General features: G+C 38.6%; 1 protein-coding gene across 2 annotated transcripts; it reads left to right on the top strand.

Annotated features, from left to right (window-relative positions):
• The first annotated feature begins 1,992 nt into the window (after positions 1-1,992).
• On the top strand, positions 1,993-16,008 carry kpna6 (karyopherin alpha 6 (importin alpha 7)). Of its 2 annotated transcripts, XM_037535194.1 has the most exons (14): positions 1,993-2,098; positions 5,766-5,899; positions 5,996-6,091; positions 6,994-7,093; positions 7,229-7,323; positions 7,426-7,557; positions 8,456-8,544; positions 8,687-8,786; positions 10,603-10,766; positions 10,924-11,002; positions 11,794-11,919; positions 12,423-12,550; positions 13,801-13,979; positions 14,335-16,008. In XM_037535194.1, the coding sequence occupies exons 1-14, from the start codon at positions 2,095-2,097 to the stop codon at positions 14,520-14,522; spliced, it is 1,614 nt and encodes a 537-aa protein (XP_037391091.1). In that variant the 5' UTR covers positions 1,993-2,094; the 3' UTR covers positions 14,523-16,008. The 2 variants fall into 2 exon arrangements, with proteins under 2 accessions (XP_037391091.1, XP_037391093.1); XM_037535196.1 differs by lacking the exon at positions 14,335-16,008 and having other exon boundaries at positions 13,770-13,963.
• Positions 16,009-21,786: the final 5,778 nt, after the last annotated feature.

The following is a 21,786-nucleotide window of genomic DNA, read 5'->3' as shown; positions in this document are numbered from 1 at the left end:
TTTTCTAAGCTGTATTGACTCCACACACCATGTCTTGTCTCCAGGCTTTTATTTTATTGTTCTGTTTTAAAACATTCAGTTATGAAAAGGAACAAATGCATATTTTTATGTGGGAAGAACTTATTTAAGGTACACAATTGGACCTTAAAACCACTGTTGTACCTTTGATGGAATATTTACATTGTTTGTATGTTGATGAATGAGAAATGTATCTGTACAAAACCTTTATTTCTAACACACTGCACAGCATTTAATCAAAATAAACAGGACTACTTCCCTGCTTGGGAAAAAAACAATGAATTCCATGCTGGTCTAAGCTAGCTTATGCTGGTCTGGTCCTGGTTTGGTGCACCAGCATCCAAAAGACAATACATGTTGGCTGCTTTTTCTGCTCTATTGGTAATTCAATATGCTGTTGGTCAGTGTTATTTAAGTGCTAACAATATCTTCATATTTGTCTTATGAATATGTTCATAAAAGCATATTGTGATATCATGTGGCTTCATTTATGACAATAATGATAAAGATTGTATATTTTTCCACCACTAGTGTTCCAGACTACAGGCCTATATTAGTTTCTAAATGCTGTCATACTGATGCATGGTGTTTCTCTCTGCAAAGCGCAGCTCACTGATAGAAAATACACTTTAGATCAATATTTAATGCAAGGTTAGATTTTTGTTCTTGCGGGAAATTACACAGCCCTGTTACATAAAGCATTTCATAAAGAAACTTTCACGTATTTCACTTCAGGAGTTCCCAACCAAAATCATATATATATATAATAATGTATTGTATATATGTATCATATAATGATACATATAATGATAATGTATCATATATATATACATATATATGTGGAGCTGGACTCGCTGACGGCCGTGTCGGAGAGGAGGATGCTGTCTAAGCTGCAGGCCATTATGGACAACGGCTCCCACCCACTCTATGACACGGTGATGAGACACAGGAGTTCATTCAGTGCAAGACTCATTCTACCGAAATGATCACAGAGCGCCACAGGAGGTCATTCTTACCTGTAGCCATTAAACTCTATAACTCCTCCCTCTATGTACAATAACTCAGAGGTGCAATAATTTGAAGTGTTTTATACAGTATGTTTCATATTTATTATCACAGCCACTGCCACTTACTGTATTTGTAAGAATTTAAACTTGTACATATCGCAAATTTCTCTTTTTTGTCTTAAATTATTACAGTGTTTATTCTTTTAAATAAATGGTTGCAACCGTAACAACTGCAATTTCCCTCTGGGATCAATAAAGTATTTTGATTCTGATATAACCAGTCAACCTCATTTACAATGTAGCTGAGCATTGTGCATAAATAAATAAATAAATAAATAAATAATAGTAAATATATGAAAAAGAGTGATAATAAAAGTGTAGCAAATAAAATAAAATAAAATATGATCACAAAATTATTATCAAACCAGTACATAAAAATGAAAATGCTCAGAAAAAACAGGAAAACCAATTAAAACTACTAAGCAGATTAGTAATAAAAAATAAATAAATAATAGTAATAAAAGTAAGCTAACAGAACTAGAACAGAATTATTTTTAAAAAACAATAGTAGTAATCATAAAATATAAGTAAAATAATGACAATTTAAAAATAAAAAATCGACAGAGAAAACAGCTAAAACAGATTTTATTTTCCCACTCTAGACAGTCGTAGTCCTGTCTCGCGTCGACTGAAAGATCAAAACAGAGCTGTTTTAGCAGATGTTGAGGATTAAACTACTACGGCAGGCAAAATGAATCACATTTCAGCTGTGTGACGAGAAAGAAAATAGTTTTGTAAGCACTTAAGCTTGAGGCCCTTTAATATAAGCGCAACTTAAGGTTTTATTTCTTAGAAAGAAAACTTTTCGTATCCTGTCAAACGCAGCTTCGCTAAGCAGGCTTCGTTGGCGTTTCCCGGTCGGAACCGATTTGAGAACGTTTGTCTTCTTAGGGCCCCCGTAGATCTCCGACATATTGTTTGTGAGGAGCAATTTGTTGAAGGAGCGAAGCTTCTGTCCTTTTTGGTCCTTACAGGCCGACAAAAGCAACTTTTCTATAAAGACAGCGAGATGGGTGAGTGTCTGTATGGTCTGAGTTTACGTCTCCTGAGGTTAGTTGGCTGAATGTGTCGTCTGCGGTGAAGCAGTGAAGGCGAACGCGCACCTCGCCGCTAACTCCCTTTAGCCACCATGGCTGTTTGCTGCAGTCACAGTTAGACGTTATGGGGCAACAGAGTGGAGCGACGTTATTCAGCGCTACTGGTAGAAATGTTGTAGTAACTGTTGTGCCTTTCGTTGTAACTTACACTTCAGACGACAAAAGAGAAGTCGCTTGTTCAACAAATAACGTGTCTAAGGCTGAAGGCGGCTTCCTATTCGCCAGCTTCTTGGAATTTTCCCGTTCCACCTTAAATGGTGCAGCGGTTACGGTCTGGCGTCTCAAGCGCCAGTATGAAACTGCTGCACCATTTAAGGTGGAACGGAAAAATTCGTGCAAGTCGCTGACTTTAGCTTCGTATTAACTTGCAAGTCACACATTTTAGCCGTTAGCACTACTAGGAAGATATGGCCGAGCACCAATGCTCATAATATCTCATAATATTAACTGATTTCTCGAGGCAAATTAACAAAAGACGAAAAATACCTCTGGCTAAATAAGTAACTGTCACACAGACACGAAGCGTTTATTCAGTAGTGTAAATTCGCTTGACCAGGGACCGCATAACTACAGCTGTAGCGACATTTTTGGCCCTTATGACACATTTAAAGACTACTTTTGTTTAGATTAGCATGTCTGTGTTTGTCAGTGGACAAATGTTTACACTTGTGTGTTAAAGACAGACCGGATGACAAGTCATCATGGACCCTTAAGCTGCCTCTTTACTGAAGGTTTCCATAAAGGCAGTTGTCAGTAGTTGTTTGAACATGTTTTTCTTCTCTCTGTTTTATCTTCTCACCAGATTCAAATTTAGACTTAGACTAGAGATTAGTGAAGGAGATGCAGCCTTTAAAGCCGAGTTTGCAGTTCTTGGGCCTTGTTACTAGCCTTCATTATGCCTTCCTATCTCTCAGTAAAAAGTGAGGTGTTCTTATGAGGAGTAATTTACCATATCACAGTAACTAGAGTAGCATACTGTGGCCTGCTCATTACTCAGCAAGTTTGTTTCAGTTGCCTTATAGTCTCATTTGCATCTGCCATAAAACCCCAGTGTCAGTTTTAGAGAACAAGAATTCTGATGACTGATATCAATGGCTATAATTTTATATTTTAGACATTAACTTTGTATTTCAGTATTTCCAGCTTCACAGTGCTTTACTGACTGTGTTCAGCTATAGAGAATGTTCATATTAGCAGCTCCTTAAAGCCACCGAGTGATCAGAAGATTTTTATTTTTTAATCTTTAATAATTTAGACTGCAAGACAGTAGGGTAAAGGTTTCCGCCCAGGTTTGTCCATTTTTCTGAGTTAATCAGTTCCTCTGTACCTGAGCATTTGACAGTTTTAAACAATAGTTGACCTCTGCTGACCTCAATGTTAGTTGGTTAGTTGAATATCTATGAACATTTGTGGAAAGGCCATGTTCTACTTTTCCTCTGCTGCCTTGAGTTTTTGTTTAGAGCGAGTCAGACATGCGTGTGGTCAGTTGAAATAGCTCCTGTGACTGGGGCCTAAGCCACATTGCTATTTTGGAGTCCCATGTGATGGACAACTATAACTGTAATGCTTGTAATGGTGCACTCACCAAGTGAAGTACCACATCTTCTTTTCCTGGCAAACTAAACATGTAACACATGGTAAATAGTTTGGCTCGACTCTGCCTTAGAAGCATGATTAGGTATAAAAGTTGATGTGTTGAGACGGAGGCCAAGTCATACTCTAAGGGTGGCTCAGTGTCCAGGTTTATCTTAAGCTGTCCGTTCATCTGATACTTGTTTATCTAGGTAATTGTCACAAACAGGAAACAAATGTTGAATAGCTTGAGTTTCGCTGGTTATTCCGTAGGGCACTGAAGCTCTGAGTATGTAGTTGTAGGTGAATAATGGGCAAAAACCTTAACATAATACCCCTCCGCTTGACATTTTTACTCACATGACCTATGTCTGTGTACATACAATGAGTAATTTAACAAATTATGGTAACTAGAGTAGCTCATTATGGCTTACTTATTACTCACCAAGTATGTCTCAGTTGCTTTGTGGTCTTATTTACATATGTTATGTACTTAAAAAAACCTTCATGCTGAATTTAGAAGGCAAAATAAATCTGATGACTGATAATAATGGCATATCGCTGCTGTTGGAATAAAACCTTGTATCTCCAAAACGGTAACTTTACAGGAAAATGAAAAACTTACTTTACTTTGAATGTAAGTGAATGGAACCAGACTCACCCCACAGTCATTTTCAGCTTCCTTTGGTCCATTCATTCTGAAATTTAAACACAGTGTAAAGGGTAACGGGTATTTCCAAATAATGTCAAAACTAAAAAAACAGCAAAAATGGACATACAAGGTTTTCTTCCAAAAACAGTGATTATATATTTTTACATCTATACTTTATTTGTAAATGTTGTTTATTCATTTGAATTATATACCCTTGTTGTTTTTAGTTCAACAGTGTTCGATATGATTCATAGTATGATTGATTGGTGACTGATAAAATTGTCACACTTTTTAAAGGATAATTCAATGGGATTTTTTTTTTTCTTCAAAATTTCTGCATAATTCAATCACAGATATTTAACAAATCATTCAGATTGGGAAAAAGTTTTCTTTGGGTGCTATTTTTCCTTACAATGCCCTGCATGAATCTTTCCATCCTGCTTGCTTTTGGTTAAAATGTTATGACAAAACCATCTTAAAACCAACTCAAGCATCAGGCAACATATCTGTAAGCATTTTGTGTAACAGCTTTCTGTGGTGCATCATTAATCTCTTTATACATCTTCAGTCAGTGGAATTCGAATATCAGTGCAAATAAACAACAGATGCTCAATGAATAATCTAGTGTTAAATAGTACAAATACTGTATTGAATATTCAAATTAAAAGCTCAGTGAATCTGTGTACCGTTTTCACCTACACATCAGAAGCTATTCAGTCTCTTTTTGGCTTATATTTGGTGACCATGCAATGGTGCACAAATGCTGAGAGTGGGAACTTTAGATGCTTGCTCATGCAAACAGCGATTAGGTCTGCTCTGCAGTGTGGTTCTACTGTGAGTGAGCCTGAATGGTTCTGCGAGAGTGTGTAGTGCTCAGCAGACAGAGGATAGACTGAAATGTGTAATGAATGTGAAGAGCTGTGACTGGAAGCTGGAAGGACATTACTTTGCACTTTTATCAATGTGCTTCTTATTTTTATTTATTTATTTTCATGTTAAAGGGGAGAAAGGAGTGTTTTTCAACATTACGGTGACTGTGCTGCTTTAAAATATGGAAATGCCTCAACAAATATACATACACCCTTGTTCCTGGTCTGTCTGCATGAATATGTTCTTTGTCCATGAGATGAACTTCATGAAGTTCATGTTCTTCCTGAATCCTGACTCATCTAGTTCTCTGTATACAGGGTTATTGACTTTTTCTCCAAACTCCATTTCTTACCACTAACCCAAGTATAATGTGGAGTTACAGTTGTAATTCTTCTCTCTCATCCAACATTGTTTGAATTGGTAGGAATCATTGTTGTAGGAAGTTGATTGAGTTGTAGTTTTTACGTTTTGAACCCTTTTCTACTGCAGAGCCATCTGCCAGTCCAGCGAAGGATAACTACAGAATGAACCGCTATAAGAACAAAGCACTTAATCTTGAGGAGATGCGCCGAAGACGAGAAGAGGAGGGTATTCAGTTGAGGAAACAGAAAAGAGAACAGCAAGTAAGGATTTTTTTATCCTCTCTCGCTCTGTATTCTTAACATCTGTTGCTTCCCTGGAGTGTTGTAATGGGTATCACTCTCCTCTATGCTTGGCAGCTGTTTAAAAGGAGAAATGTGGAGTTGTTGAACGAGGAAGGGGGCATGTTTGACAGCCCACTCATGGACTCCTATGTCAGCTCTACCACAGTGCAGGTGAGTCATCAGTGCTAATAAGTCACACCTTTACTATAGATTCCATCTACACATTTGGCCAGCTATCCCCGAGACACCCCCCCCATCCCTGCCGGTTGTTGTTTATTTTGTATATATTGTTCTTGAATGTATCATTTCTAAAATATGCATGAAATCTGCCTCTCACTGGCTTCAGCCAGACTTAGAATTGCATCAGAGTTTGGATTTAAAATGGTCTTGTACAGCTGCAAATGTAAAAATGGCTCATATGTTTGACAACGTAATTTTTTGGGGGTTACTTTATGCTAAAAATATGTTTTATGAACATATTCTGTATGAACAATATTCTTTCACCGTAGAGGTAACGGAGCTGAAGTTCATATCATTGCTCAACCAACAGCAAAAAAGATCTCCAAAATGGAGAAACTTGTAATATAAATTACCATGAATAGATTTTATTTCCAGCACGTTTGGAGCATTTCTGTTGGTCTTGTTTTTTCTTTTGGACAGTGAATGTATGTCCATGCACAGTGGAACTTCATGATGTATGTAATAGTGGTGGAAAGTAGGACTTGATTCATATTTTGCTATTTTGGAGATATGCCATCATATTTCATTATAAAGAGAGCATAGTTGGTGCTTTTTATATAAAATAAAATAAAAAAATCTTAGTTTTTTTGGAGGTTCATATTTTTTTTGTTTGTTTTCTGGTTTTGTGACACTACTGGTTCTTTTTCTGTCTGGACCAACTTATCAAAACCTCTATATTATGTCATGAAAAATTCTTGAAGTAGTGTGATGTTATATTTATGCCTTGTTGCCCACACCTATAATCTAAATGACACCCCACCACATTCAAACTAGTAGAGAATAGTGAAACAGTCTGAGGGGAATTGTAAGGTTGTGTTCTTTTGTCCTTTCAGGAAGGCGTCATTACAAGAGACATGGTGGAAATGCTCTTTTCAGATGACCCTGAGCTGCAGCTGGCTACAACACAGAAATTCAGAAAACTACTGTCCAAAGGTATCCTAGACAGTTAAAGTAACGTTTAGTAAACATCGTCAGACTTAGTTTAGTCAGGCATAGTTTAGTTAAGCTTTAACATACAAATTTTGACAAGTCAGATCAAATTCTTTTGACTCTGTTTTTGTTACTCAGAACCAAACCCACCCATTGATGAGGTCATCAGCACACCAGGAGTGGTAAACAGATTTGTGGAGTTCCTTGAAAAAAGCACTGATTGCACATTGCAGGTGAAATGTTCATCCATCAGTAATCGCTTTCTGTTGATATTTTTTTGACAGAGTGCTTTGAACCAAAATTCTTAAATGTATCGTTGTGTTGACTCTTCTCAGTTTGAGGCTGCATGGGCTCTGACCAACATCGCCTCCGGAACATCTCAGCAGACAAAGTATGTGATCGAGGCAGGTGCCGTGCCTGTGTTCATCCAGCTCCTCAACTCTGAATATGAAGATGTCCAAGAACAGGTATTTTACAGATTGTACAGAAGCCGCAGAGGCAAAAGGTCAGAAATGATAGCTGTCCTGCATTTCAAGTATGTGCACAGGAATCAGTTAGGTGTGCCTGTCAAACTGCAAAATAAATTCTTCTCTCCATATCGAAATGGAGTGCATATTAGCTATGCAGTTATTGGAAAGGTTTAACCCTAACCCTAGATTACTTTCTCAAAATTTAATTGGATAACTTATTTCCTAGAGAAAAGTAATCTCACTACTCATTATTTCTGTTACTGTCTTTCTCAGTATTTATTTAAGAGGAGTTAGTCAGTCACAGTAAACATTGTTTAAAAGGCCTTTCACTAGTAAGATGGCCAGTTATGTGCGATTAAAAGTATGAACAGTTAATGCTGTTTTGAAAATCTAGAAACTGACCACAAGAAACGGTCCTAAAATTGCAGCCTCCGACTAAAATCTTTATGAATAAAATGCAAATCTTACAGAGCTGTTTCTGAATGGAAATTGAATGTGGTTTGTTCATGTGAGGTTCTTTCTATTCCTGCACACCTGCAGAGAGGTCAGTTTTGTTTTGCGGATGATTGGACAGTGTGAGTTTGTGGTGCTTCACGCCCTTGCAAACTTCTGCTTATATTCTCAATCAAAGTCTTGCAGATGGCTGTCACATACAGCACACGCAAACTGTGTACAAGGACAGGCACAGATAATCTGTTACATTGTTATTTTATTATAGGAAAAAGTAATTACATTACTCTTAACATGTTATGTACTGCATTACCCCCCAAACTTTTTTTTTTTAATATAGTGTTATTATTAATTCAGTAGCTGAAATATATTATAGTATAATGTATGGTCTGTAAATCCATCACTTTTTAGAGATCACCCTTCAACCTTAGTGTCTCTTTTGCAGGCTGTATGGGCTTTAGGCAACATTGCAGGAGACAGTGCTGTATGCAGGGACTTCGTTCTGAACTGCAATATACTTCCGCCACTATTAACGTGAGTGCTGTACTGAACCTTTTTGATTATCCAGTTTCTCTTAGTTGAAGGCTGTGCTGACTGATTCATTTTCATTTTTCATTCTTGGCCAATGATGGTTTGTACATTTTTGTACATGAGTTTTTATTTAATCCCCTTTCAGGTTGCTGACCAAATCAACTCGCCTCACAATGACCAGGAATGCTGTATGGGCCCTGTCTAATCTATGCAGAGGCAAAAGTCCACCACCAGACTTTGAAAAGGTCTCCCTCTGTTCTTTTTCTGTGTCCATTATGTCTTATTGTTATTACGGGGCTCTCTGGATTTCAGTTTTTAGTCTTCATCCCACTTGCTTTAAAGTCAGGTGAGGTACTAACCAATAATTCCACTACCCCCACCTATCAGGAGACAATCCTCAGCTAGCTTACAGATCCTCCCTGATACCATGTTTCAGTTGGAAATGCATGATGGTATGGAGGGAAAATGCGTTATGATTTCCATATCATGCAGACTTCAAGAAATTACTTCACACTGGTTTTTCTGTTTTTGGCTCTTTAAAATCTTTTGAAATCTTCCTCCCTTCATCACATGATGCAAACAAAGCTAACAGGACCAGACCTGCTTGTGCTTTTATGCAGCATAAAGAAAATGCAAACTGCGGTTGAATATGCGATTGAAACACAGATATTGCAGTCACAGCTGGAGAAATATTTCACTATAAACCAGTAACAAGCAGCTTCTCTCTCCCCTCCGTCCGCTGTCTCTTCATCATTGGCTGTTGCCTGAATCATTCCTTCTGCCACATCACTAACCATCTCACACCGTAGAACTCATTTTGAGTCATACAAATCAAACGTTTGAAAATATGTGTCTCTGGTCACTGGGGAACTCAATTCAGGGGGCTGAAGATGGACTTGGTGTGATTGGAGAAACATCACATCATCTGCTTCATAATTTGCTTTGATTTAGAAGATCTTTTTAGGCTGTGAAAATTTGTAGAAAGGGACAAACCAGGGTTAAAATTATGTTGTGCAGGCCCAGCTTTAGGAGATATATGACAGTGTTACAGTTATCATGATAAATTGTCATAAGGTTTTCTGATATTATATTATGGTTATCCTGAGGTATTAAACAGTGTTCAGTTGCATGTTTAGTTAAAAAGAGGCTCCTAAGAGGCAGAGCTGTCTAAGGTTTTACCTTTTTGTCCAAAGATAGCAATGCTGTTAGTCTAAGAATAAGTTTAGTGCTGCACAGTATCTGAAGTGATGAATGAAAAGTTTTTGAGTGTTTGTTAGCATCATATGTGGTACTAATGTTGTCTATTCCGACTTTTTAATATCCCTACTTAATATTTAACTTTATGCTTAACTTTTATGTAAGAGTATATTAACTACTCTTCACCTGGTCTGAATTGTACAGAGAAACTAATGTTGATCCTGAGTAATCGGTCATCTGTGCATGCCATAGTTTATTGGTGAGTGTTTAATTCACGTCCTGCATTCCCCTCTCTTGTCTAATTGGGCACAATGTGTTGGAGAGAGGGGGGTGGAATTTATCATCCGGCACGTGCCAGCTTGCATTCCTGCCACCCTGCATTCCTCAGACAGACAGAATAACTGAGCAGCAGAGTGAGTTAGTTGCGGAGAGCACCAGCTCGTTCAGCTGTGCCTGTGTTTTGAACAGTTTGGGCAGGGTTTCATTAGTGTTGTTCTGAAAACATGTGGTCTTTATTTAATGGTACTTTGCATTTTACAATGTAATGGTAGCTCCACTGTAATCAGTGAATGAAATTAAATGCTTTTGCCTGTAAAGTTGCCATTTTGATGATTAATGGCTTTTTTTATATGCGATTATCTGCTATGTTAGTTTTTAGCTTTTTATGAACACACATCTGCCCACTTTATTAGTCCAGATTCTGAATTGTTTCATTGAGATAATGAAGTTCCAACCTGAAAACCATCAAATATAAAGGAGCTTGTGACTTTTAAAGATATTGCAGGAGGCAATTTATAGGTCAGTTCCAGCTCCACTCTCTATAAACTTGTTTAACTCTGTAGAGGGTTTTCTGCCCACCTGTAGGTATCTCCATGCCTGCCAGTGCTGTCCCGCCTGCTGTTTAGCAGTGATCCTGACCTGCTGGCTGATGCATGCTGGGCCTTATCCTACCTCTCAGATGGACCCAATGAGAAAATCCAGGCTGTGATTGACTCAGGAGTCTGCAGGAGGCTGGTAGAGCTTCTCATGTGAGTTCCAATAGTTGAATCCATCTAGAAATTTTATTTATTTATTTTTTTATTTGTCTGTATAAAATTCTCATTTCACTCATTGTAATTGAATTCACTCCATGCTGTTTTGATTTTCAATACCACTGATCTGGTTTTGCCTTTGCTACTCTCACAGGCACTCAGATTACAAAGTGGCTTCTCCAGCACTGAGGGCTGTAGGAAACATAGTCACTGGAGATGACATTCAGACACAGGTTTGTGTGCTTGTAAGTTTTTTAATGCTGATGTTAATGTGTGTTTGCATTGCTGGTTTAGATCTTTTGGCTCTGTGCACATCTCTGTCTCTCTGTCTGTCTCTCTGTCTGTCTCTCTGTCTGTCTCTCTGTCTGTCTCTCTGTCTGTCTCTCTGTCTGTCTCTCTGTCTGTCTCTCTGTCTCTCTCTCTCGGGCTCTGTCTCTCGGGCTCTGTCTGTCTCTCGGTCTCGGCCTCTCTCTCGGTCTCTCTGTCTCTCTCTCGGTCTCTCTCTCGGGCTCTCTCTCTCTCTCGGGCTCTCTCTCTCTCTCGGGCTCTCTCTCTCTCTCGGGCTCTCTCTCTCTCTCGGTCTCTCTCTCTCTCTCGGTCTCTCTCTCTCGGTCTCTCTCTCTCGGTCTCTCTCTCTCGGTCTGTCTCTCTGTCTGTCTCTCTGTCTGTCTCTCTGTCTGTCTCTCTGTCTGTCTCTGTCTGTCTCTCTCTCTCGGGCTCTCTCTCGGGCTCTGTCTCTCGGTCTCGGCCTCTCTCTCGGCCTCTCTCTCGGCCTCTCTCTCGGCCTCTCTCTCGGCCTCTCTCTCGGCCTCTCTCTCGGCCTCTCTCTCGGCCTCTCTCTCGGCCTCTCTCTCGGGCTCTCTCTCGGGCTCTCTCTCGGGCTCTCTCTCGGGCTCTCTCTCGGGCTCTCTCTCGGGCTCTCTCTCGGGCTCTGTCTCTCTCTCTCTCTCTCGGTCTCTCTCTCTCGGTCTCTCTCTCTCGGTGTCTCTGTCTCACTCTCACTGCCCTGCTTTGTGCACTGCAGGTGGTGCTGAACTGTTCTGCTCTCCCCTGTCTGCTGCACCTGCTCAGCAGTGCCAAGGAGTCCATCAGGAAGGAGGCGTGCTGGACCATCTCCAACATCACAGCAGGAAACCGAGCACAGATACAGGTACACACCGATACACTTCAGCTTCAGGGGTGTAACAATACATGGTGTTGGATTGGATTGTTCAAGATGTTTTAGACGAAGACCTCAAACAATGGCTTCAGTAGACTCCTCCTCATACAGTACTGACTGTATTTAGTTATAAGCAAGATGAGTGAGCAGGTGATGTTCACTCATCTGCACAGATATCATCCTTTCTAGCAGTTTTGTCTGTTTTTCCTCATTTTAAACTATATTTGAGTGAGATTTGTTATATAATAAAGCACAACTAAATTGCTGAATTTGCTGTTCCGAAGTTCAATATTTTCAATATAGAAAAGGTCGAGTCACTGTATCGTACTGAACTATGCATTTTGTGAAAAAATACACCTATACTCTCATACAGTCATGCAAAACAGTCCTGTAAAGTATATAGTTATTGTTTTGGACCAGGGAGAAGTGATGAGCTATAATTTTTGAAAAATATGTTTTGTTTTGTTTTTTTTCTTCTTCTTTTCTCTCCTCAGACGGTAATAGATGCAAACATCTTCCCTGTACTGATCGAAATCCTCCAGAAAGCAGAGTTCCGCACCAGAAAAGAGGCAGCATGGGCCATTACTAATGCAACATCAGGAGGCACACCTGAACAGATCCGGTGAGCCCAAAGTCTAAAGTAAAATTGTTCTGTTGAGTGGTTGGGTAGAAACACCTAATTTATCATTTCTGTGCTGGTGATGCATTCCAGAAACTTAAAAGAAAAGACCACGAGTCAGTATTTAAGTCAAAAGATTTGTAAATTTAAAAAAGAGCGGTAAATAAAAATCAGTCAACAGAAAATCAATAAAGTGATAATGAAAAACTGAGTTTAAAAAAATCACAGGACTAAATTTGTCCTGCCAGGGTGTCAGGTGACAGGAGTTTTTAGCTTTGCAGTTAAGCAGAGCCGTATTTCATTGGTTCAAATGGCTTCCATCGCTTCCATTCTGGTTATTGTCAGCAGAAAATCCCACCTATTCTACTGAACAGAGAATCTGTCAACTAGGCCCTGTTGCAAGTGACATTAGATATATACTTTGCTTTAATTTAATAGATATTAAAGAAAATTTATATGAAATATTGCCTGCAATATGAGGCTAAATGATAAAGTGCTTATTCACATGTGTGACTTGTATACCTTCCTTTCAAATTGATTTATTTTAGTGGGTGGTGTTGACGAGTTTAGAAGAACTTGGTACAAGCCATCTAGGTTTAATTATATTCTTGAAATGGTGTTGAAATGCCACAGTGTTTATTTATTTTTCACTTCATCATGTGTTTGTCATACACTTATCTTAAATATGTCATACACTTATCTTAAAAAGCTAAAATATGACCAGCCTTCTTGACTTTTTTTGTTTGGTACAACCAGGCAGAGTAGATGCTAAAGTTAAGATGAATATTATTCATGCTGGTCCCTGCTTGGGGTGGGTCTAATTATTGAATTACAGATTGCTCCAGTCTTCTCAGAGAATTTTGGAGCCATTTACAAAGATCACTGAATGCAACACTGGTCTTTAACAGCAATTGCCTTTCTGTTTTTCAGACTTTAGGTTCCTGAAAAAAATAATACTCTATTCAGACTAGTGTGAGCAGGAACAGTCCACACTGACTATGTAGTAGTTACGCAGAAGTAATCAAATGTGTAATATGAATGAGTGTACCTTTCAGAAACAGCCTGTGGCACATTTTGATTGAGTCATTGTGATTTTGATTTGATTGTTCATTGTGAAAGCAGAATGATTGTTTTAGTTTCAGCTATTACATTCCATCTCTCTGCTCTCTTTCACTTTCACTCCTTTGCTTGTTCTCTCATTTTCATTTTCTTTCTCACTCAGTCTTACTCTTGCTTTCTTACTCTGTCTGCAGTTATCTGGTGAATCTGGGCTGCATTAAGCCCCTATGTGACCTGTTGACAGTGATGGACTCCAAAATTGTGCAGGTAGCTTTGAATGGACTGGAGAATATTCTGAGACTTGGAGAGCAGGAGGCCAAACAGAACGGAAGCGGCATCAACCCTTACTGCAGTCTCATAGAGGAGGCCTATGGTTGTTATTATTATTATTATTATTATTATTATTATTATTATTATTATTATTATTATTATCACTTGTTATTATTATCATCCTATGATAGTGTCACATTTAAAGTAGCTGAGCTCTTCATGTCCCATTCTACTGCCAGTGTTCGTCTATGCTGGTTGCATGGCTTTGTGGTTAATATACACCTTCTAGCAGTTGATATGGCTTGGCACTTGAATGCAGTTCATTTAGGAGGGGTGTCCACATACCTTTGGCAATACAGTGTACATTCCACCACTAGATATAATAACTCTTAACTACAAAGTTATACTAAGCGACATATTGCTATGTTATATGTGATTATATCCCTTTTTCCTATTAGGCTTGGACAAAATTGAGTTTCTCCAGAGTCACGAGAATCAAGAGATCTACCAGAAAGCCTTTGATCTCATTGAGCACTACTTTGGTGTGGAGGAGGAGGATGCTACTCTGGTGCCACAGGTGGATGAGAACCAGCAGCAGTACCTTTTTCCTCAGCAGGAGGCCCCCATGGAGGGCTTTCAGCTCTAATCAACCTTCCAACACTTCTTCAGTCTCCCTTAGAGCATCCCTAACTTTCCCGTCCCAGTACCTGTACTGCAGGCTGTATCAGATCTGCTCACAGCACAGCCAGACAAGCATGACTGTGGCCCATGCAGATTTATTTAGACACATTGAGAAAAAAATGTGCTTCTTGCAGAAGGACATTACCACTGTTGTCACACATGGAAGACTTCAGGAACTGGAGTTTTATTTAATTTTATTCTGTCTTAATTTGCCCTTTAAATAGTGTGGCTCTGAAACTGCCCCCCTCCCCGCTGGCTGAAAATTGATGGCATTGCCAAATTGGTTTGGAAAGGATGCTTTTTTTTTTTTTTTTTCTCTCTCTTTCTTCTTCATATTTCTTCTCTCTGAATATAGCAGTCACTGGGCGTGCATTCCCAACACACCTTGATAAATTTGGTAAATGTATTTTCTTTGCCTATTTGTGTAATACCACCATAGTAATACAATCAATGCAGTCAATTAGCACACCTTTCATCAGATAATGAAGACATTTAGATACACCTGCATTCTTTCATTGCTCATTCTAGTAGCAAAACGATACTGGTTGCTTTATAAGCTGTGCTTCTTAGACACGGTTTTGTAATATCGGAGGTTGTTTCTTTTTGAAAGATTTCGCACTTTTCAGAGGCTTTAGGGAACATGCTTTAGTTCTTTTTAGTACTAACTTACTTTGTCATTACACTTGGGTTTGGAAGTTCAAGGAGCTGGATGGTTGTGCTGAAATAGTACATCAGGAAGTGTTCAAATACATGAGATAGGATGACTATATCCAGGCTAATGGTGATAGAGGCAGAATTATTAGATGTCTGTTTGTGGCTTGTGGTGTTATGAATAGTTGAAATACGCTGTGACTTAATTGCTGCGAAATGTATGACTAGCACAGAGCTGAGGGATGGGGTTTTCACTAGGCTACAGCCCCAAGTTTTGCAAGCTAGCCTGGGTTGCATTTTTGTGTATTTTAGATATGCACAGACACCTGTTTGGACTGCTTTCATAAATTTGAGTTTTGCTTTCTTTGTTGGGACATAGATTTAATAATTGCTGTGCAAATAGCTGGTGCAGACAGTGTTAAGATCAGTGTGTGGATAGCCCTCAGTTGGTGCATGTTAGGCTTTTGCATGGTTTTATTATTCTATCCACTGTCTTGGTGTATCCCTTGCCAAATCCAGAGGGCTCCCACCCACTGCTATTATGTAATGTTGATTAATCAGCTGCTATCGACATTTCCTTCACAGGTATAGCCTATAAATAGGAAAAAAGGGCAATAGTTTGCTTTTTCACAAAATTTCTTCACCAGCTTTGGTTGTCATTTAGTTTATAAAAGTACCTTGTAACCTTTAATTATTTATTTACATTTTGTTTACAATTACTTACATGAGCAATAATTTGCAGGTCTTAAAGGTATGGCAAGGGATACATTTGTAAATCATGACTAACCTAACAAACATGTATAGGCAAAGAAAAATTATATATATATATATATATATATATATATATATATATATATATATATATATATATATATATATATATATATATAATATTATGCTATATAGTTGCACAACACCTCTTGCACACATGCATACAGACAGCATGCAATGTACACATCACATACAGATAAGAACACGCAACACAGGGGAAAACGGCTTCCATAATTTCTGACTGAACATTTCTGCTTGGCTTTTTTCCACTCTTCTGTTTTTAGTATCAGTCTAAAGCAGTATGCATTTTTTTTTCCTTCCCCTCCAAAAATTGGCACTTTATTGCAAGGAGCCCACTCTTAGCTAACGTCTTTCTTCCCACAGCTAAATTCTTCATCATTTGTGGTGATGCTTTATGCTGGAGTGGCTTGCAGCTATTGTGTTCTAAAGACAAGATATGAAATGTTCAGTTTCTGTTCATTTCCTTGTTCTTTTTACAGGAAGTACTTTACCTCTTGATCAAGGAAATATAAAACTGTGACATAACTTTATGTAATTTTTCTTGTTATTATGGAAGCATTTTTTTTCTCCTACCTCTACACCACACTGACTCCTGGGTGCTTTAATGAGTGAAGGCTGGGTTTTGTTTGGTTAGAGAATGGCCTATAGCTATGGATGAGAAATAGGACACTGACTGACAGATGATGTGTGAAAGTGAGGGAAAGATCTTCTGAAGAACCTTTAAAGCTGTGTGTTCATATCATGATTTTGTAGCTTGTGTTGCTTCTAATGTTAGCAGTAGAGCGCGCTGTAGTATGGTCACTGAACATCTGAGGTCTGTATTTTTTGTGTGCATTTCGGTGTAATGCATGCTCAGCACTATGGACACCAAGTGTACTAGCAACAGTGAGCATTTGGTCAGAGTATGATTTTGGAGCTTAAGCATTTGACCTGATCATATTAGTATTTCAGCTGCCTTGTGAAAGGAATTCTCGTAGTATTTGCTACTGAATCTCAGTTTTTTTCCTAATCTAGATAATACTGTCATAGACCAGAGCAGGTTTACAACAGCGATGATTTAGTATTTTTCACATTTGCTAGATTTGCTTCCATTTTCTTGTCAATGTTTGTTTTCTCTGGTAAATGATAGCATTATATAGTATAATGTAATATGTAAAATTGAGATTTGCCAAATTGTTTGACAGTGTGTTAAAGAAAACACTTTAAAAATGTTTGATCCTTAGTAAAAATCCCACTAACACTTTTTACAGTTTGGTGCAAGTGCACTACATTTGATACTTTGGCAGTAAACTCAATTTTTTCTTTTTAGCTCTGCTGTTGTAATCTGTTTACTGTAGCTTAGGGTGAAGCCATCACCTCAAACCGATTTCTCTCTGCCTTTGTACAAAAAGTTGCTCTGAACTGAGACCGGTTTGCAGTGTCGCTATGATTAAGGTCATAGAGCTGGTTCCTCAGACCCAGATTAAGCCTAAACCTACACTTGCAGTAAGCCAGGCTTAATCCATGTCCAGGAAATCAGACCAGTGTTTGTGTTCGATTACGAGAAGCTGATCTTCAGTCAGCCCAGTCTAAGTCAAGACTCTGCAAGTTTCTGTAGAGTCCTTATGACACCCATGCAGACGTTTTAGACCAGGGGTGCTCATATTTTCAATATAGTTGTTCTCGATGCAATTAAAAAGAGTTAATGGGAGCGGAGCTACTGAGGTGACGGTTGGAGTGATGCACTACTATAATACTAACAGTTGTGCAGATTGAATCACGTTTTTTTTTTTTTTTTTTTCCTGTTCATTAAGAGTTTCTGGTGTTTCAGTTTTTTGTCACTTGGACAGAAAGATAGTGTTGCTGTTGTATCAAAACATCCATTTTGATCCATTTTGCTCCATTTCTTTGTTACAGGTTTTAAAAACGCCAGCTGCCCTGCACAATGTGTGACAATTACATGACATATAATAGAAATAGCCAAAAAAATACTTGCTGTAAAATCCCACTATTTTAGGATTTTGTTTTCTTCATTCTCCTAGAAAGTTATTTCAGATATACAAGGATGGGCTACATCAACTACGTATATGAGAATTAAAATACAGCTATAGACAAAAGTTTGAACATTTCTGGTCAGATCACATGCTCTATTGATATTCTAAATGTAAATAAGTAAACACATCCTCCACACGACGTCCGCAAAATTTAGTGCATGATTCCTAGTCATTTGCTAACTTTAACCTATTTGGGAGAGAAATGTACAATACAAAATGTGCCATATGTTTTGCACAGGCTGTGTTTTGTATTGTGTATTAAAATGTACATGTATGCTCTCTGTAGAGGATGTTTAACTTATTTTCACTTTAAAAATTAACAAAACATGTCGTTTGACCAGGAGTGTCTGTTGTAGAATGTCTTCTATGTCAGGTCTGTTGCTGTGTATTACGCCCTCACCCCATTCAGCTTGCTCCAAACCTTGACTTGGGTACTATCTTTTTTTTTTTTTTGGATAAAGAGAATTGAGAACAGCTTAAATTGGAGGGCACAGATAAACTTTAATTATGCAGTTTATTTTTGACTTATAAATTTTAAAAAACACTGTGGCTAACTAGATTATAGATGCGATCAAAGGGAGTAGTAATGGGTCAGAGATGCTGCAGTTCCCTGTACCCGTCTACACCTGGCTATCTGTGCATATCGAAAAGAAAAAATAGAAGGGAAAAAAAAAAAGCATAGGCTGGTCTGTAACACTTGAGGTTGGATAATAATAAGCGAATCAAAAGAAAGAATTAAAAATTCAAATGCACTCCTTTTCACAAAAGTGCCAATTAGACGAAACAAAGACTGGAGGTTGATGCATATCAATGTTTTCTTTTTCTTTCTTTTTTTTCCCTTTTTTTTCCAGACTTTGGTTATTTACTTGAATGTGCACGCATTTGTGCAAATGTTGCTGCTCTATTTTCATATCTTATAATAATCACAGAGGTTACATTATCACAGTCTCTGTAGACGTGTGGCGGTCTGCTATTCGTACACCAAATTGGTACGTTGAATTAGAAATTGTAAAGCTAATTTATTATGCTGGACTAATTTCTCTTTTTTCTATTTCTTTTTTTTTTTTTAACTCAAGCTTTAATGAAATTTATTTTCCCTTTATGTCGATCTGCTTGGATTGTATCTCTCCCTTTTGAAAATTTGCTTTTTTTCATGGTGGCCTAGAAGAGTCAAAAAAAAAAAAGTAATAATAATGAGCTATCGTAAGAGAAATTTTACATGTATTGTTTCCTTCATTTAAGGACTTTCCATGTTTGATGTTTATTTGTATTTGTACAATCTCAGTTGAAGTTTCACCAAGTGTAGAGATCCAGTCAACTGTTGTAAATCTGACGTCCTACTGTCTTTACTTCCAGCGCAACCAGTTACAGCAGCCTATGAGACGCTGGGTCCTCTAAAGCTGTTTTCTCTAAATTGAAAATAGAAAAAAAAATGATCAGTAAAGCTTCAGGGATGAAAGGCAGGAACTACAGTCATCTGCACCTCTCCAAATCTGCCATATCCAGGGATAAAACTTTGGTTCAGGTTGTGCTCAGTGAAGGACATCCTTTTGATAGCAAATCAGGGCTTCATAATCTACGATGTAAATTACATTTAAAGCAGACCTGTGTGGGCAACTTATTATTGGCACAATTTAGAGAAGGAATAGTTCTGACACTGTCCCTGATTAACAATGACTTCCAAGAAGTGCAAAAAGGCCACACGTGTACAGTTGGATTTGAGTCTTTTCTGGTCTTCCGTCCTAGATCTTGTAGATGTTTATATCTTGAGACTTTTTGTCTCCTCCAAATCTAAAGCCAGTGCGAAATACTTGGCTGTGTCATTAAAAAAATCTAAAAAAAAAATAATTAAAAAAAATTTAAATGGGAGGGGGGGGGAAAGCTAACTCACCTGTGTTTACAATGCTGTTTGTTTATTAAATTGTTTCATTTCATACATTCATTTCAGACATTTAGTCTTGCCCTGGTGGATATTGTGTCCTGGTCCTGTAATTTCTTTCTTTTTAAATGTATTTATATTTTTTTTTTCCTCCTTCTTTTGCCAACAATTACCCATCTTATACTGTGACTGACTTGACTTTACCGACGGTATGAATGATTGACTAGAAACATGCGCAAACTGAACATGTCACACAAACATGAACCATGTACATTAACATTATTGAACAAATGTTTTAAAGAGATTTAAAATGTTTGACCAGAATGCAGATAACATGCAAAAAAATAAACAAAAATGTCTGTTGCAGTTTGTGTTTGTATATTACCTTATATAGTCATATACATAAGCTTGGGCACCCCTTGGTCAAATGACATGTTTTGTTGATTTTGTAAGTGAAAATAAATGAACACATCCTCTACAGAGGAGACTTGTGCACATTTTAATTACACAATGTTTAGTTGCCGAATTTAACATTGGGGAAAAAAAGTGCAGTATACATGCACTATACTACCAAAGGTGTTCACTCATCCATCCAAATCATTGAATTTCCAATCACTTCCGTGGCCACAGGTGTATAAAGCCGAGCCCCTAGGCCTGCAGACTGCTTCTACAGACATTAGTGAAGGAATGGGTCGCTCTCAGGAGCTCAGTGAATTCCAGCGTGGTACCGTGATCGGACGCCACCTGTGCAGCAAGTCCAGTCGGGAAATTTCCTCACTACTAAATATTCCACAGTCCACTGTCAGTGGTATTATAACAAAGCGGAAGCGATAGGGAACGACAGCAACTCAGTCACGAAATGGAAGGCCACATAGATTGACCGAGCGGGGTCAGTGGATGCTTAGGCTCAAAGTGCGCAGAGGTCGCCAACTTTCAGCAGAGTCAATCACTACAGACCTCCAAACTTCATGTGGCCTTCAGATCAGCTCAAGAACAGCGTAGAGAGCTTCATGGAATGGGTTTCCATGGCCGAGCAGCTGCATCCAAACCTTACGTCACCAAGCGCAATGCAAAGCGTCGAATGCAGTGGTGTAAAGCGCCGCCACTGGACTAGAATCACGCTTCTCCGTCTGGCAATCTGATTGATGACTCTGGGTTTGGCGGTTGCCAGGAGACGGTACTTGTCTGACTGAATTGTGCCGAGTGTAAAGTTTGGTGGAGGGGGGATCATGGTGTGGGGTTGTTTTTCAGGAGTTGGGCTTGGCCCCTTAATCCCAGTGAAAGGAACTCTTAATGCTTCAGCAGATCAAGAGATTTTGGACAATTTCATGCTCCCAACTTTGTGGGAACAGTCTGAGGACGGCCCCTTCCTGTTCCAACACGACTGCACACCAGTGCACAAAGCAGGTCCATAAAAACATGAATGAGTGAGTTTGGTGTGAAAGAACCTCGACTGGCATGCGCAGAGTCCTGACCTCAACCCCATAGAACACCTTTGGGATGAATTAGAGTGGAGACTGTGAGTCGGGCCTTCTCGTCCAACATCAGTGTCTGACCTCACAAATGCACTTCTGGAAGAACGGTCAGAAATTCCCATAAACACACTCCTAACCCTTGTGGAAAGCCTTCCCAGAAGAGTTGAAGCTGTTATAGCTGCAAAGGGTGGTCCGACATCATATTGAACCCTATGGATTAAGAATGGGATGTCACTCAAGTTCATGTTCGTGTGAAGGCAGACAAGCGAATACTTTTGCAAATGTAGTGTAAGTTATGTTTAATTTTTCCAATATAGAATAGAATTCAGAACCACTGGCCAACTGTGCTTGCACACAGAAGAAGTAGACCTCCCCATTTAACCCATCCATGCAGTGAAA

The sequence above is a fragment of the Pygocentrus nattereri genome, chromosome 27 (genome assembly GCF_015220715.1).
Source record: "Pygocentrus nattereri isolate fPygNat1 chromosome 27, fPygNat1.pri, whole genome shotgun sequence".
Classification (NCBI taxonomy): Eukaryota; Metazoa; Chordata; class Actinopteri; order Characiformes; family Serrasalmidae; genus Pygocentrus; species Pygocentrus nattereri.
The sequence above is the reverse complement of the archived record's forward strand: the minus strand, read 5'-3'. Positions and strand labels throughout refer to the sequence as shown.